This window comes from Pteropus vampyrus, unplaced genomic scaffold (assembly GCF_000151845.1).
Source record: "Pteropus vampyrus isolate Shadow unplaced genomic scaffold, Pvam_2.0 Scaffold40, whole genome shotgun sequence".
NCBI lineage: Eukaryota > Metazoa > Chordata > Mammalia > Chiroptera > Pteropodidae > Pteropus > Pteropus vampyrus.
The window spans coordinates 2,397,916-2,411,603 of NW_011888821.1; the positions used below are offsets into that span (position 1 = coordinate 2,397,916).

At 51.0% G+C, this 13,688-nt stretch overlaps 3 protein-coding genes across 3 annotated transcripts in view; 2 read left to right on the forward strand and 1 right to left on the reverse strand.

Moving 5' to 3' along the window:
* The window catches only part of ABAT (4-aminobutyrate aminotransferase), an 80,319-nt gene extending 76,928 nt beyond the window's left edge, over positions 1 to 3,391 (forward strand). Inside the window, exons 13-14 of the mRNA XM_011358414.2 lie at positions 1,771 to 1,882; positions 3,163 to 3,391. Coding sequence (XP_011356716.1) covers positions 1,771 to 1,882; positions 3,163 to 3,284 — 234 coding nt within the window. The 3' untranslated portion in view covers positions 3,285 to 3,391. The remainder of the gene's footprint in view (positions 1 to 1,770; positions 1,883 to 3,162) is intronic.
* A 7,617-nt stretch (positions 3,392 to 11,008) lies between these two features.
* Positions 11,009 to 13,336, reverse strand: TMEM186 (transmembrane protein 186). The gene is made up of 2 exons (XM_011358354.2): positions 13,214 to 13,336; positions 11,009 to 12,125 (listed from the first exon to the last, which is right to left on the reverse strand). The coding sequence occupies exons 1-2, from the start codon at positions 13,307 to 13,309 to the stop codon at positions 11,490 to 11,492; spliced, it is 732 nt and encodes a 243-aa protein (XP_011356656.2). The 5' UTR covers positions 13,310 to 13,336; the 3' UTR covers positions 11,009 to 11,489.
* Positions 13,337 to 13,390: 54 nt separating this feature from the next.
* The window catches only part of PMM2 (phosphomannomutase 2), a 17,788-nt gene continuing 17,490 nt past the window's right edge, over positions 13,391 to 13,688 (forward strand). Inside the window, exon 1 of the mRNA XM_011358355.2 lies at positions 13,391 to 13,548. Coding sequence (XP_011356657.1) covers positions 13,483 to 13,548 — 66 coding nt within the window. The 5' untranslated portion in view covers positions 13,391 to 13,482. The remainder of the gene's footprint in view (positions 13,549 to 13,688) is intronic.

The following is a 13,688-nucleotide window of genomic DNA, read 5'->3' on the forward strand; positions in this document are numbered from 1 at the left end:
GGACAAGGCAACTTGAAGGTCCCTGACCGAGGCAACCTCGCTCCGAGAAGGAGTGTGGAGGACAGTGTTCCCCAAAGCAGGTCCGGGTGCAGGATGGTGCCACACAAAAGGTTTCCATGGACACATCCCCGAGCCAAGGCTGGCATCTTGCTTTTAGGAGCCCCCGAGCCGGCTCGTTTAAGGGATGGGAACAGTTAGGAATCTTTATGAGGGTCTTCCAAAGCTCTAGGCAGGAAGGAGGTAAGATTACAGGACCACCCCAAACCAGTGAGCTACACAGATGGGCGAGGTAAAAGGACACGGGCCTAGAGACAGCCATCGAAGCCCCGTAGTAAGGAGGGGACACGGCAGTTCCCATGGTCACATATTAATCAATCAAGTCGACCGTTACTAAGCCCATGTGTGTGTGTGTGTGTGCATGCACACATGTGTGCCACGAGGGTCCCAAGGGGTGTCCGAATGTACGTGACCTTGTTCCTGGCCTCCACACTCTAGTGGGAGAGAGGAGTGTGTTTAAATCACTGGCTCCCAGCCAATCAAAGTGCAAGAGCAAATAGAATGAGTGCTGGAGTGACTTCCGTGCCTCAGTTTCCTCACCTGTGGAGACCAAAATGGGCCCTTCGCTAGTGGAGTGAGGATTCAAGGTCGTGTGTGTGCGCGCCTAGCCCAGCGCCTGGCATAAGACGTGAGGCCTTCGTTATCAGCAGAATATGACTGTATCTCCAATTTCTCCCAAGACACTGTAACGAAATGACACGCCCCCCTATCTCTGCCCCCAGTACCTCAAATTATTTGGGGTTATCCAAGCCCCATTTGCCGTCCTTCTCAGGGACGATGGAGAGTGGGGGAAGGAACCAAGAGTCTCTACTCTGGGTGACTGTATTCGCTTCCTGGGGCTGCCGTAACCAGGTACCACAAACTGGGTGGCTCAAAACGGGAATTTATTCTCTGACCATTCCAGAAGCCAGAAACCCGAAATCAAGATCTCAGTATTATTAAAGCTTTCTGGAGACTCCGGGGGAGAGCCCGCCCCAGTCCCCTCTCCTGGCAGCTCGTGGTTGCGACGACCCTTAGGATTCTTTAGCTCACGGCCACATCACTCCCATCTCTGCCTCTGTCGTCACATGGCCTCTGTCATGCGTCTGTGTCCAAATCTTCCTCTTCTGATTAGGATGCCAGTCGTTGGATCTAAGGACCCAGCCGGCTCCAGTGTGACCTTATCTAACCCTCGTTACACCAGCAAAGACCCTGCGTCCAAACAAGGCGGCATTCACAGATTCCGGGTGGATTTAAACTTGGGAAGGGGCCACACTTCATCCCAGGACAACCCCTGACCCCAAAGCCCTGAGTACGGAGGAGCTTTTTTTTTCCTCCTAGAATCACCACTTTTCTAGAAAAAGGGTTAATAAATGAAGATGGCTGACATCTGTAAAGCGCCTACCTAGTGCCAGGCCCTGGGATTCGGAGGTGACATAGAAACCTCACCTCACCGGATTCTCATCAGAGTGCATTGGGGTCAACAGCATTTCTATCCTTCAGTTTATATAAGAGGAAACTGAGGCACAGGTCACCCAAGTGACTCCCCCAAGGTCATAGTGTGAGAAAGAGGCTGAGTCGGGTTTTCAAACCAGGACCGGATGTCTGTCTCCAGAACCAGAGCCCCCAACCCCTGCCAGACCACGCAGAGGCCCAAAAGCTGGACCCTGGGGGTTATCTGAGGCTGTTACACAGGTGACAGGCTTTGATCCAGCCTCGTCTCCCCCACTGCAGGCCCGGTACCCCCAGTTCATCAGCAGAGTGAGAGGACGAGGCACCTTCTGCTCCTTTGACACTCCAGAAGAATCCATACGGAATAAACTCATTTTAATAGCCAGAAACAAAGGTAAGGCGGCTAGGAGTGGGGGCTAGGCTTCGTCGGTGCCCCCCGGTACCTGGCGTGGGGGGACAGAGGTACACGGGACTAAAACTAGTCTAAATGTTCTCTCTCAAATGAAGAGAAAGTTACCAGGGGCGTTCCTTATACACTTATTCATTCAACCAACGCTCCCTGAGAAGGCGAGTGGCGTCGACACTGGAGAGAGTCACGATGCCGAACAAGGCCATCAGGTCCCTTCTTTCAAGGAGCTTACAGTCTAGCAGGAAGGGGTGACATTGAAGAGACTATTTGATAAATAGCTGATTGCAACGATAAATCTTAGGAAGGAGGAAAAGGAGCTAAGAGAGCAAATCGCTGGGTAAAGTGCCCAGAAAATCAGGGAAGGCTTCCCTGAGGAAGTGGCATTTTACCTTAAGTCTTAATAGACAGACAGGGGTTGGCCCAGTGAAGAATGTCCGGCAGAGGGAGGGATGTGTGCAATCAGCTGAGGCAGGATGGAGCCTACAGGGCTGGAGAAACCGAAAGGATGGGGTGCGATGAGGGCCCAATGGCCTGGAGGCGGCGAAGTGGGGGAGGGGCTGCCAGGCCCATATCACCTCGGCCTGTGGATCAGGTTCAAGATTCTGGACTTCTTCCCTAAGAGCTATGAGAAGGCATGGAAAGTGTAAAGCAGAGGAATGTTGTCATGGGATGAGAGCACCTACTATGTGTCACTTGCGGTATCTTCCGCTTATACCATCTTATGGAACCCCTGCACCAGCCGTGAAGGGCAGGGCGATTCTCCTCCTCTTTAAAGGAGAAACCTGAGTCTCAGAGATGCTAAGCAGCGGAGACAAGGACACCCAGCAAGTCAGCGGCGGTCGCCCTTTAAGATAAACGGGCCCTTTCCTCTCCGCTGACGGCTCTGCCCGGTGCGCGTGCTTCTGACCCGTCCCCCACTTGCAATTTCTTTGTCTTCTGATTTTCTTTCCCCGCCACGGCATGAATTCTAGAGCGCAAGGACTTCATCTCAGGATTTCTCTCTCCCTGGACCTGGTTCAGGGGCGGCAGAGTAGGCATTCAAAGTTGGAAGGAAAGAAGGAAGAGAATGATGGATGAGACAGATGACGGGAGAGAGGAAGGGATGGAGATGAGTGGGGGTGGGTGGGAGGGAGGACAGACGGCAGCCCGGCCGGAAAGAACGACGTGGGTGAGTGGGGGGCAGCCACGTGCGTCAGCCCTCCCGGCTCTCACGGCCTGTCCCCCGGAGCCCAAGCCCCTAACCAGCCTCCCGCCGTTGCTTTCAGGTGTGGTGTTGGGGGGCTGCGGTGACAAATCCATTCGTTTCCGTCCCACTCTGGTCTTCAGGGATCACCACGCACACCTGTTCCTCAATATTTTCAGCGACATCTTAGCCGACTTCAAGTAAAGAAGCCATTTCCACTACGCTCTGAGAAAGCCCCGATCTCAACAGTTGTCAAATTGATTAGTTTGCCTAATTCATGTTTTTCACTTAAAGTATCAGAGGTGAATGCATACACGGAAGGGTGCTGTGTGGGGAGGGGACATTTTTGGTGGCTTGGGGGAAAGGGAGGGGGGAGGGGCGGGTTGTGGTTTTCCTCCCTGCAGAGCCAATGGTGCCTGTTGGTTTGAGCCCAGAAATTCTGCATGAACCCTGGACAGAGTCTCATGATGGGTCGTGAGGGTCCTGGCCAGATATCTGCCTGCCCTTGACCCCAACAATTTTTTTGGAAGCCAGTAAAGGGAATGACACCTGTTCTTAGGACTGGTGGCTGGGACTCCTGGGTCCTGGTCCCTCCCAAGCACTGTATTCTGTGGTCAAGGATGCTGGCTCCCTTGCCCTATGCAAACACACACACTTGCCCCCTCTTACCCAGCCCCCAGAGCTCTGAGCTTGTCCTATGCACCACAGTTCAGTGAAAGACAGATCACATGAAGGCAGCATAGTAGGGACATTAGGACGGAGCCAGGGGGGCGTGGGAAGGGGTCTTCTGGCCTCCTGAAGGCTTGGGCCACATCTCTCAGTGCATCTGGGGGTTCCTCTAACCCATGAATTCTGTCTTTGACGGAGCATTGGAGGATCTCTGGGTGGCATCACTAGTGGTTCTTACTTGCTGTCCCCCAACCTTTCCCCCACTTGTTAAATGTCAGCCATGACCTCTAGAAAGAAAACTGCAGCCTGAGCAGGGGACACAGAGACACAACCTAAGCTGAAGGGTCAGAAGCACAAGCCAGTTGCCCAGCAGCCTGAGCCCAGGTCCTGCAGTAATAGAGTCATTTTCTCCTGTGTCCCAGGCATCTAGGGTCAGCCCCTGGACCCCTCCCGCAGGAGGCTCCTTTTCTCGTTTGGCTCATCCACCCTTGTGCCATCTCTGAGCAGCCCTAGGGGGAACTGCTGTTCCATCAGATGCAGTCACTTGCTAAACTAGGATTATTCTAAGGGAAGCATCACGAATTAAAGGCGCCAAAACTCCACGCAGGAGAAAACAGCCTGCCAGTTCGAGGCGGTTTCCTTGTCCTTGCCGGTCCAAATTAGAGATTTTCCTGACACGAGTGAGTGTGGAGATTACTGGACACGTGATACTTACAGGCGAATTGCACTATGGCAGAGGCTAAGGAAACGCTGCTGGAAGCTAGACATTCTTGGAACCGATTTGAGTTCAGATGCTCCTAAAAGGAGCATCTGGTAACCTTACAGCAATAAAGGATTGTTTAGTGGGGAGACCGGAAGTCTGGCTTCTATTCTCTGTCCATAAGGGAGCCACTTCACCTCCCGGTGCCTTGCTTGACCGTTTGGGAGACGAGCATGTCAAGGTTCTCCATTCAGCACTTTGTTCTTTCAATAATTAATCATCCAAAGATCTCCAAGTGATTTTTTTTTTCAGCTTCTATTCTTCAGCAGACTTGGTCACCTACCTGTTTTTGTTGAGAACAAAAGGCACTAACATGCCGAGCAGACGCGAACAGTGAATTCCGGTCACTTGGCATTCTTGCAGTCAGTGCTAATCCCTTGCTTTAATGGAGATCTATTGTGTTTAAGGCCATTTACGCTGCAAACTAAATGGAGATATATGCCTCCCCCTCTCTGCAAGGTTTCACTCGTTTGTACATTCGTTTATTTATTCGGTCAATCATTCATTCATGAAACCTGAATAATACCTGCTCTATCCCAGGCCCAGTGCTAAGCACTGAGTTCAAACCTGAAATAAAACGTGGTCCCTGCTCTCAAGTGACTCACATCCCACTTGCACACGACAGACTCTTGAAGTAACAATTAAAGCAGAGTGGCAAGTGCTGTAACAGGTATGTGTAGGAGCTTCTGGAAATCGGAGGGAGTGCCCCAATTTCGAGGAGAAAGTGACGTTTGAGCCAGGTTTTGCGGAATGAGCAGGAGTCCTCCAAACAGACAAGGCAGGGAAGAGTGTCGCAGAAAGGGAACAGCGTATGCAAAGACACATCAGTTCACGGTCTCACACTCTTCACTGGGGATCCAGAGCCCACAGGCAATAGCCTAAGGTTCAAGGCCTTACATAACAAACAAGCAAAATGCCAGCCAAATCGTAATTCGTTGATTGGCATGAGTATGTTTTCTCTCGCGAACTCAAGCGCTGGATGCCAACATACAATAAGGTTCTGGAGACCAGAAGATTTTTAAGCCAGGGCACCACCAGAAACTTGGCTCTCTTTGGTGGAGAGAGTGGCTCCGATATTTTGTTCTCTCCCCACGGGGCACTGACAGAGAAATGAAACCACTTTATCTGGAAAAATCATTTCCAGATTTATTTCCTCCTTACCAAGGGAAGTTATTCTTGTAAAACTTTTTAAGCCATTTACCAAGTTCTCGTTGACTCAGGGCATAATGAGTTCCTGAGATATCTCCTTTGGGGGTAGGGGTCTAGCTGGAAGAATTTCAAGGAAAAGAATTCTCAGCAGAGCTCAAGATCGGAGGAACTTGAAGGAGGTTGGTGAAAACACAGGAGGTCCAGCAGACAGGTGGCCGACGAGGGCAGAGCCCAGGGAGAAGCGCTTCTGTGGCCGACGGTCTGGAAATGAATCCATCCTACATTAGTGCCATAGAGTTTAGTAAATGTCTCTAGCAAATTTTGTCACTTTTACAGAAAACAAGGTCCAGTAATAGCAAGTCTTAGCACATCCTCCCTTTTATTATAAATGGGTGTTTTTTATAATTTTTACTGACACTCAGTAACCATGCAAAATTGTGCACATCGATATACCTATACCTATGTATCTATCTATATATATCAGCTCATGGTAGGAAACCATAGCTAGGGAGCATCGCCAACTCACGCATACAAAGTGATCTTGTTTACAGTATTCTGTTGACAGTGCCAATAAATGATAAAGAAATTAACATGTAATTGATGACCATATGCACAATTCCATGAATTAAATGTTTCCTGTGTTAATCAGTATTGTTAAATTTAAAAAAATATATTTATAATGGAAACATCTGAGTGAATGTGGCCTTTTTGGTTGGGAATGGGTTTTGTTGAGTAATTAAGTGGGTGAGTACTCACGAAGCTCCAGTCGTACATCACTTAGGGATGTCTTGGGGGAACAGCGCCTGCATAAGTCCGTGCTGGGTTTGGGAAGCCCGGTGAGGCCGTTAACTTCACCAGAGTTCATCAAGGACATGCCATGTGCTAGGGATGAACAAGGTGTGGTCCTTACCCTCAGCTCACCTTCTAGCGGGGCAAAGGTCACAGTAACTAGCCCAAGGACCAGGGACAGGAGGACCCTGGACGAGGTACATGCACAAAGGGTAGGCCCCACGTCAGGGTGACAGTTGAGCCTGAGTTGCATCTTTGAGGTTGAGCAAGAAGTGCTCCAGTGACTCGGAGGAGGAGGGAAGGCAAGAGAATGGCTACCCGAAGGCCCGCGGCAAAGCGAGGCAGGGGGCTTTTCCACATTGTTCGGCATTACTAGATCACACAGGGAGGGCGACCAGAAGCGCTGGGAGACGAGGCCAAAGAAGAGGCAGGACGCGGATCCAGAGGCCTACTGTGCCATGCGGAGGGCACGGGCCTTCCTCGCAGTGCTGAGGACACCAAAGATTTGGGGCAGAGGCTATTCCAGCATGCATTTTACATTGTCCTGAGTGTTCGCTGTGACAAACAGGGCAGCGGGGAGGCCGGTGGGGGCTCTATCAGTCAAGATGACCTGGTGGCCTGACAAGGACAAACATGGGATGGATGCAGAAAGCAAAGCACAGAATCCAAAACACCCAGGACAGCAACTGTGACACTGGATGCAGTTCAGAGTCACCCTAAAGAGCTTCTTAAACAATCCCAAAGCTTGGGCCCTGCCCCAAACCGATTAAATCAGCTTCTCTCAGTCGACTGAGGTGGTAAGTTGATGACTGACAAATCAACGGGGAGGCAGAAGCAACGTGGGGAGGCACAGAGGAGGCACTTAGTGAGCAGCCGTGGGAGTGAGTTGGCCCTTCATCCTCCTGGTGTCCTGACCTGGAAGTGGGGATCATCAGTTCCTTTCCGACTTCTGCTCCCAGCTGCCTCAGTGGCCGTTATTTTTCTCCCCTATGAAATGTATGGTTTGGACCACATTTCCAAAGCTCCCTCCAGCTCGGACCGCCAACATGTCCATGAAAACGACTGACTTGGAAGGCAACATCGACCATTAATCGTATTTTATAAATAATCACAGATAGTGAGAATTATCATTTGTTGAGCATCTGTGACATGCAAGCATATTCTACTGGTGCTTTATAATTTTCACAACACGCCTGTGAGTGATGTATTTGTATTTCTATTTTTAGGATAAGGAAACTGAAGCTCAGAGGTGGTTAAGGGAACCTGCCCCAAATCACACAGATTGGAAGCCAGGATACAAACAGATGAAAGATGATGTATTAGTGTGTAAACGTTCGTGCGGGTGCATGCACACAGTCAGCTTGGGGTTGGTTGAGGACAGGGACTGTTAACCGCTCAAAGACCTCTCTCACAGCCAGCCTGGCCACTGGAACGTGGACTTGAACTGGTCAGCATTAGTGTGAGATCCTAAACATAACAATCCTGAGGTGGGTGGGTAGAAGGTGTCAGAACCTCAAGGTCGAATACTGTTGAAAAAAGTCACTGTTTTCTATTTTCTGTTCTCCGTCCCCACTGGGGAAGCAGGATAATGCAGTAGAATGACCCAAGTCTGGTGCTTTAGCTGGCTGACCTGAGCAAGTCACTTCACCTCTTGGAGGAGCCTCATCTGTAAAATGAGGTTGAAAACCGTAATGCTAGCTAACACTTATCGAGCGCTTCCCTGGACCAAGAGCTATTTTAAGTGTCTTTCATGTAGTCAGTCAGTCCTCTTGACCCCCAATGTGTGCTTTTATGATCATAGCTTCACAAGTGAAGAAACCAAGGCACGAACAGAGACTGTGTAACTGGCCCAAGGTCACGGCTAGGAAGTGCCAGGGCTGGGATTCAAGCAGGCGAGAAGTCTGGCTTCAAAGCCATATGCTCCACCCCACCTCTGCCGCCTCTCTCTGGCTCTCCAACTTGAAAGTTGCTGGGAGGATTAAATAAAATCATGCAAAACTCGCCTGGCATATAGTAGGTGCTTAATCCCTGGTACTTCCTTTCACCGCTTCATCTCCATGAACAGTGTCTCATATATAGCTCTAAACAACAGTATTATATTTCTGTCAGTCAAGTTCCCACTCGTCGATATTAAATCTGCTTCCCAACACGGGTAAGCCCAACTGAATCCCGGAGTAGATTTCCACTGTTAATCAGTAAAATGAATGTTTTGTCACTGGTGTCGGTACGAACATGGCCAGATGGTGCTGGCCCTACCGGATTAACTCTAAGCGGGAAAGATTTTATAGTTGAATGCTGCATAATCAAAACAATGCCATACAAGTTGGACTCTGCCTGTGGGATCCTGTTGCTTTCCATTTGGGGCCTCAAGTCCTAAAGTCACAAAGCAGCGAAAAGAGAGCTCCAACCCTAGTTATTTGGGCAATTCACTCCCAGGGTGGCCCCACGAGCAGCTAAGCCCGCCAGATCTGCTCTGGGGAGCGCATCAAACATGATCATTTAATGATGGGCTGGGGTGGGGTATCTGGCTCTAGGACAAGGTCAGCGTCATTTGTGGTAACTGGGGCAGGAAGGACAATGGCTGTCAGCTGTGCACACCATGAAGGTCCCCAGTGAGAGCCGACCTCCCCCTGGCCTGCAGAACTTCGTCTTAGCTCAAGCTGCTGTAACAGAACACCATGGACTGAGCGGCCTAAACAGCAAACATTTGTTTCTCACAGTTCTGGAGGCCGGAAGTCCACGGTCAGGTTCTAGGTGATGGCCTCCTCTTGATTCCGAGATTCACGGCCTTCCTTGGTGCGCGCTGTCTTGGCCTCCAAGGACACTAATCCCTTCATGATGGCCCTATCCCCGTGACCCCATCTAACCCTAATCCCAAGGGCCCCTCCCACCTCCTAACACCATCACAATGGGAATCATGGTTTCAACACGTGAATTTTAGGGAGGACACCAACATTCAGTCCACAGCAACTACCACATGAAAACCGACATGCCACAGGCCACCCTGTGCCCTGCGCCTAAATTACACACAGCCCAGGGTGTGGAGAGGTGCAAAGTCCAGAAGCTTCTCAGCAGACAGGAAGGAAAACCAGTCTACAAGGGACAAACACGGTTACATCCTGACGCTTTCAACTGAAATGCTTCCTACTGTCAACTCAGCTTCCAAGTCCAGAGTAGGATGTCACGGTTGAGAAACCTTTCTCTTTACCTAGAAAGCTGACGTGAGGAGAAAAGGATGGAAAAAGAAACTGTGTTTATTACAGCAGTTTTCTTCATGGGTTACGACAGGTGACATGCTCATTATGAAAATTTTAAACAATAACTAGGTTATAAAGTTAAAATGGAAGCCTTCCCTTTACCTCATCCACCCTCTCCTACCTGCAATTCTATCCACAGAGGTGACAACTGTTAACAATTTGGAACGTATGCATTTTTGAAAACGTAAGATCACACAAAATTATATTCTGTAGCTTGTTTTTTCCATGCAACACGACCCCCACAGTTACCATTTCATACCAGCATAGCTCGTTCTTTTCAAGGGTCATGTAATAATGTCCCACAGTATGCATCTGCTAACATTTATTTGTGCTGCCACTAATGGAAACTTAGTTTGCTTCCAGTTTTGTTGGTGCTATTGTTTGTTTTGCTACTAGAAACATTCAGTGAACCTCCTATGTACACTTGGGTATTACTATTAGGTGACTATTTTGGAACCGTCAAAGCGGGGAATTGCCCAAATGTCCACCTGAATCTAAAGACTATTCCCATTTCCAGAAAAGCTGCTGCACAACTTTGGGGAAGGGTAAACCCCACACAATGATTCTCAAAACTCGGGGTGCCTTGGAATTACCTGGGAAACATAAAAACAGATGCTCAGCTACTACCAGAATCTCCAGGAGTTGAACACAGGCGACTTTTGCTGTTTTTATTGATGCTAATTTGGGGTTTTATGGACAGCTCCCCAGTGCCACCCTACGCATGTGTTGCAGGAGCCCTAACCGGATTCCCATCGTCAGGTGGGGATCTGTGACTTCAGTTCTGGAATAAAGAGAAGGATAATGCGTTTGCTCTGTGTGCCCTCTGCTGGTACTGCGCGAGCAGACCATGCATCGGAGTGAAGGCTCTTTCATGCCAAGGCTGGTGAGAATCCAGGCTCTCACCTCCCAGTGTGGTGAGACTTCTGGGCAGCGACTGTCAACAGAGGCTAAACAAGAAAATCGCCCGGGGACCCTGCTCATGGGCCTGGGTAATGATATTTTTAAAAAGCTCTCCAGGTGACTCCGCACGTGGAGCCAGGGTCTGAGAATCTATTCTTTAGGCAAAAACTAGGCCCCAGGGAACAGAGTCCACAGAGACATCTGACATGAGAGCCCCTAGACCCCCGCATAGTGAATGTGGTCTCAGCAGCAGTGCTGGCTCACGCGGATGACACTCCTGCCCCAGCCACTGAGCAGCTACCATCCCAACAGAATGAAATGACCCACCTCAGCTTCACCTCACGTCCCGTCTGCTGCTGGGTCCACCCCACCATCACCTCTGAAGTAACAATTAACATTTTCTCTTTGAGTTCGCAAAACACTTGACGTTTATTGTTTATTCGCACACCCATCCCATGAGACAGGCAGGATTTTCCATTTTACAATGTGAAAACCAAGGTTCGGAGACACAGTTAGTTCCCCACCCCGGATGGAACCCAAGTCCTTGCTCCCCCCGCCACACCTGTCTTCCCATTTCACAGCGCTGTACTTCGGAGTGAAGCCGGCATAGCTTCCCCCAAGAACTGGCTCTTAACAGAAACTTCTGGCCATTACCTAACTGAATGTCATACACAGTGCAGCAAAAATGGGCACGGGAGGTCTCCTTCCCAAATTGGGTTACTAGCATCTGCCACGTGAATTTCCTCATCCCAAAACACAAGTTCCCAGGGGCCCTGGCAAAGTCCCCAGCTGCCAGATCTCCTTCTTCGGCCTCACTCACATCCTCAGCCCTTTGTCGGAGATCCAGGTGGCCCAGGACTACCCGGAAGCCCAACACCCAGTTGCTCACTTGAGCGTGTCCAGCACCCCAAACACCTGCGTGAAACGCTCTCTGTCCAGGATGCGTCCGTAGCGCAGGGTGAGGTAGAAGGTCTGCTTCCCACTGTATCGCTGGATCCGCACGAACAGCTCCTGGGGCCGATCCCGGCTTTCTGTCATGGGGATCACGTCAGCCACCGGGCAATATGTGTCCTGCCGCCAACCCCAGAAGGTCAGGTGGGCCACCCGCAGCATGGTGCCTGTCTCATTCACGTACAAGATACCCACCAGCCTCCGGAAGAAATAGCTCATCCAGCACAGCATGGCCAGGGCGAAGCCAGATATCCCGCCCACGAGGCACAGGGAGTCGAGAGTCATGAGGCCCTGGGAGTACCAGTAGAAGCCAGGTGGCAGGGCCACCACTGTCAGGGCTGTCTGTGCCACCTTCAGCTGAGACAAGTACCTGAAGGCTCTGATGGCATCAAAACGGTAGACCATCTGGAATTTCTCTGTCTCCACGCCTGGTGGTTTCTCCTTCGAGATGGGCAACCTGCTCCCCACCCACCTCCTGGGATCCTGCCGATTGCAGCACCGCAGCCCGTAGAGAGGCCTCGCCCACATGGCTGGCCTCGGCAACCGTGGCACGGCTCGGAGGAGAGCAGCCTGGAAGGAAGATGGGAGACCATTTCTCTCAGGGAAATTAATCATGCTCATCACACAACCAACAACTGCAAAGCATCTTACACGGAGGCTCCCACCAATCCTGCAAGGTCACTGCTACTGCCAAAGACAGAAAGAAAGATAAACCCCAAATGCTTTACCTCCTGTGATCGTCACAAAAGCTGTAGGAGACAGGAACCACTACTTCCACTTTAGCACTAGGAAAGTAAGCCCGGAAAAAGTAAGAAGTTCACCCAAAGACACACAGCCAGTGAGTGGGGCAGAATCTGACTCTCACACTGGTCCTCTTTCTTCCAGGCAGTTCAAGTAGGTACATAGGAAAAGAGGTGCAGCATTCATTCATTCAGTAAACGCCTAGGGAGCGCCAACTCCGGGCTGGGCACTGGATCCATAAGTCTATGTGAACTTCCCCCAAGCAGGAAACTGAACAACGTCTCTAGTGGACAACAGGTCCGTGAAATATTTAGCACAATAACTTTGCGAATCTCTTGTCAGGTTATAGTGTCATCCGAGTGTTGTAGGGAACTGGTGGTTTCTTTGCCTAGTTTAGGGGACAAGGAAGAATGAAGGAGGGAGGGATGGAGGCGCCAAACGGAAGCACAAGGGTTTTGTCAGGTGCATAGTTCTACACTGTGAGCAGTACAGTGAAAGATGCTTTGGGCTTTGAAACCAGACCTGGGTTCCGATAATCCTGGCTCCTAAAGTCACTGACTGTGTGTGCATCCTTGGGCAAGTTACTCTACTTCTCTGGGCCTCAGTTTCTTCAACTATCAGATAGGGATTCAGAATATCCTGAACGAGATAATGGTTTTAAAGCCCTCAAATGCACTGGATGGACTTGATGCACCTGACGCACGGTGAGCGCTCAGTGGGTTTTTAGTTATCGCTGTTGTTGGCCCACGTGACCTGAGCAGAGGAAGCCCGGGAATAACAAACCGTAACCCACGCCAGAGGTGTCTCCTGCGCATTTTCCATATCACAACCCCAGGCGCCTGCCTGCCTACGCCAGGTCTAACTCCGACCCCCAAAAGCGCGTCACCTCGCTCAGTGTCCACCACCCGCCTTCTTACCATGGCCCGGCTGCCTGCTGCCGGAAGCGAATCCCACCTGCCCCCGGGATCTCTAAGGGCGCATGCTCGGCCGCACCAAGCCTGCGTATGGCGCATTGCAACCTGGGATCTGAAGTCCAGAGAGACCAGCTAAAGCTGGTCTCAAGCATTGTGGGAGTAGATTCTTCTCCTCCCGGCGTGCTCTGCGGCACAGGGGTCGAACCCGGAAGTTCCGTGACGAGTTCCAGGTGCCAACGAGTCCCGTTAGGTGCGGCGTGGAATCTCAGGTCATGGCTGCGCGCGGCCCGGCGCTCTGCCTGTTCGACGTGGACGGGACCCTGACGGCCCCGCGGCAGGTAGGCGGCGCCCAGTGGGCTGGAGGCAGCGCGTGCGGAGACCCCTGCTGCTTCCAGACCGGACCAACGACCGCCCAGGGTGGGCATCGAGGGGCGGCTGGGGACCGCCTACTTCCTCTGGCAGGGCTGAACTCTATTCT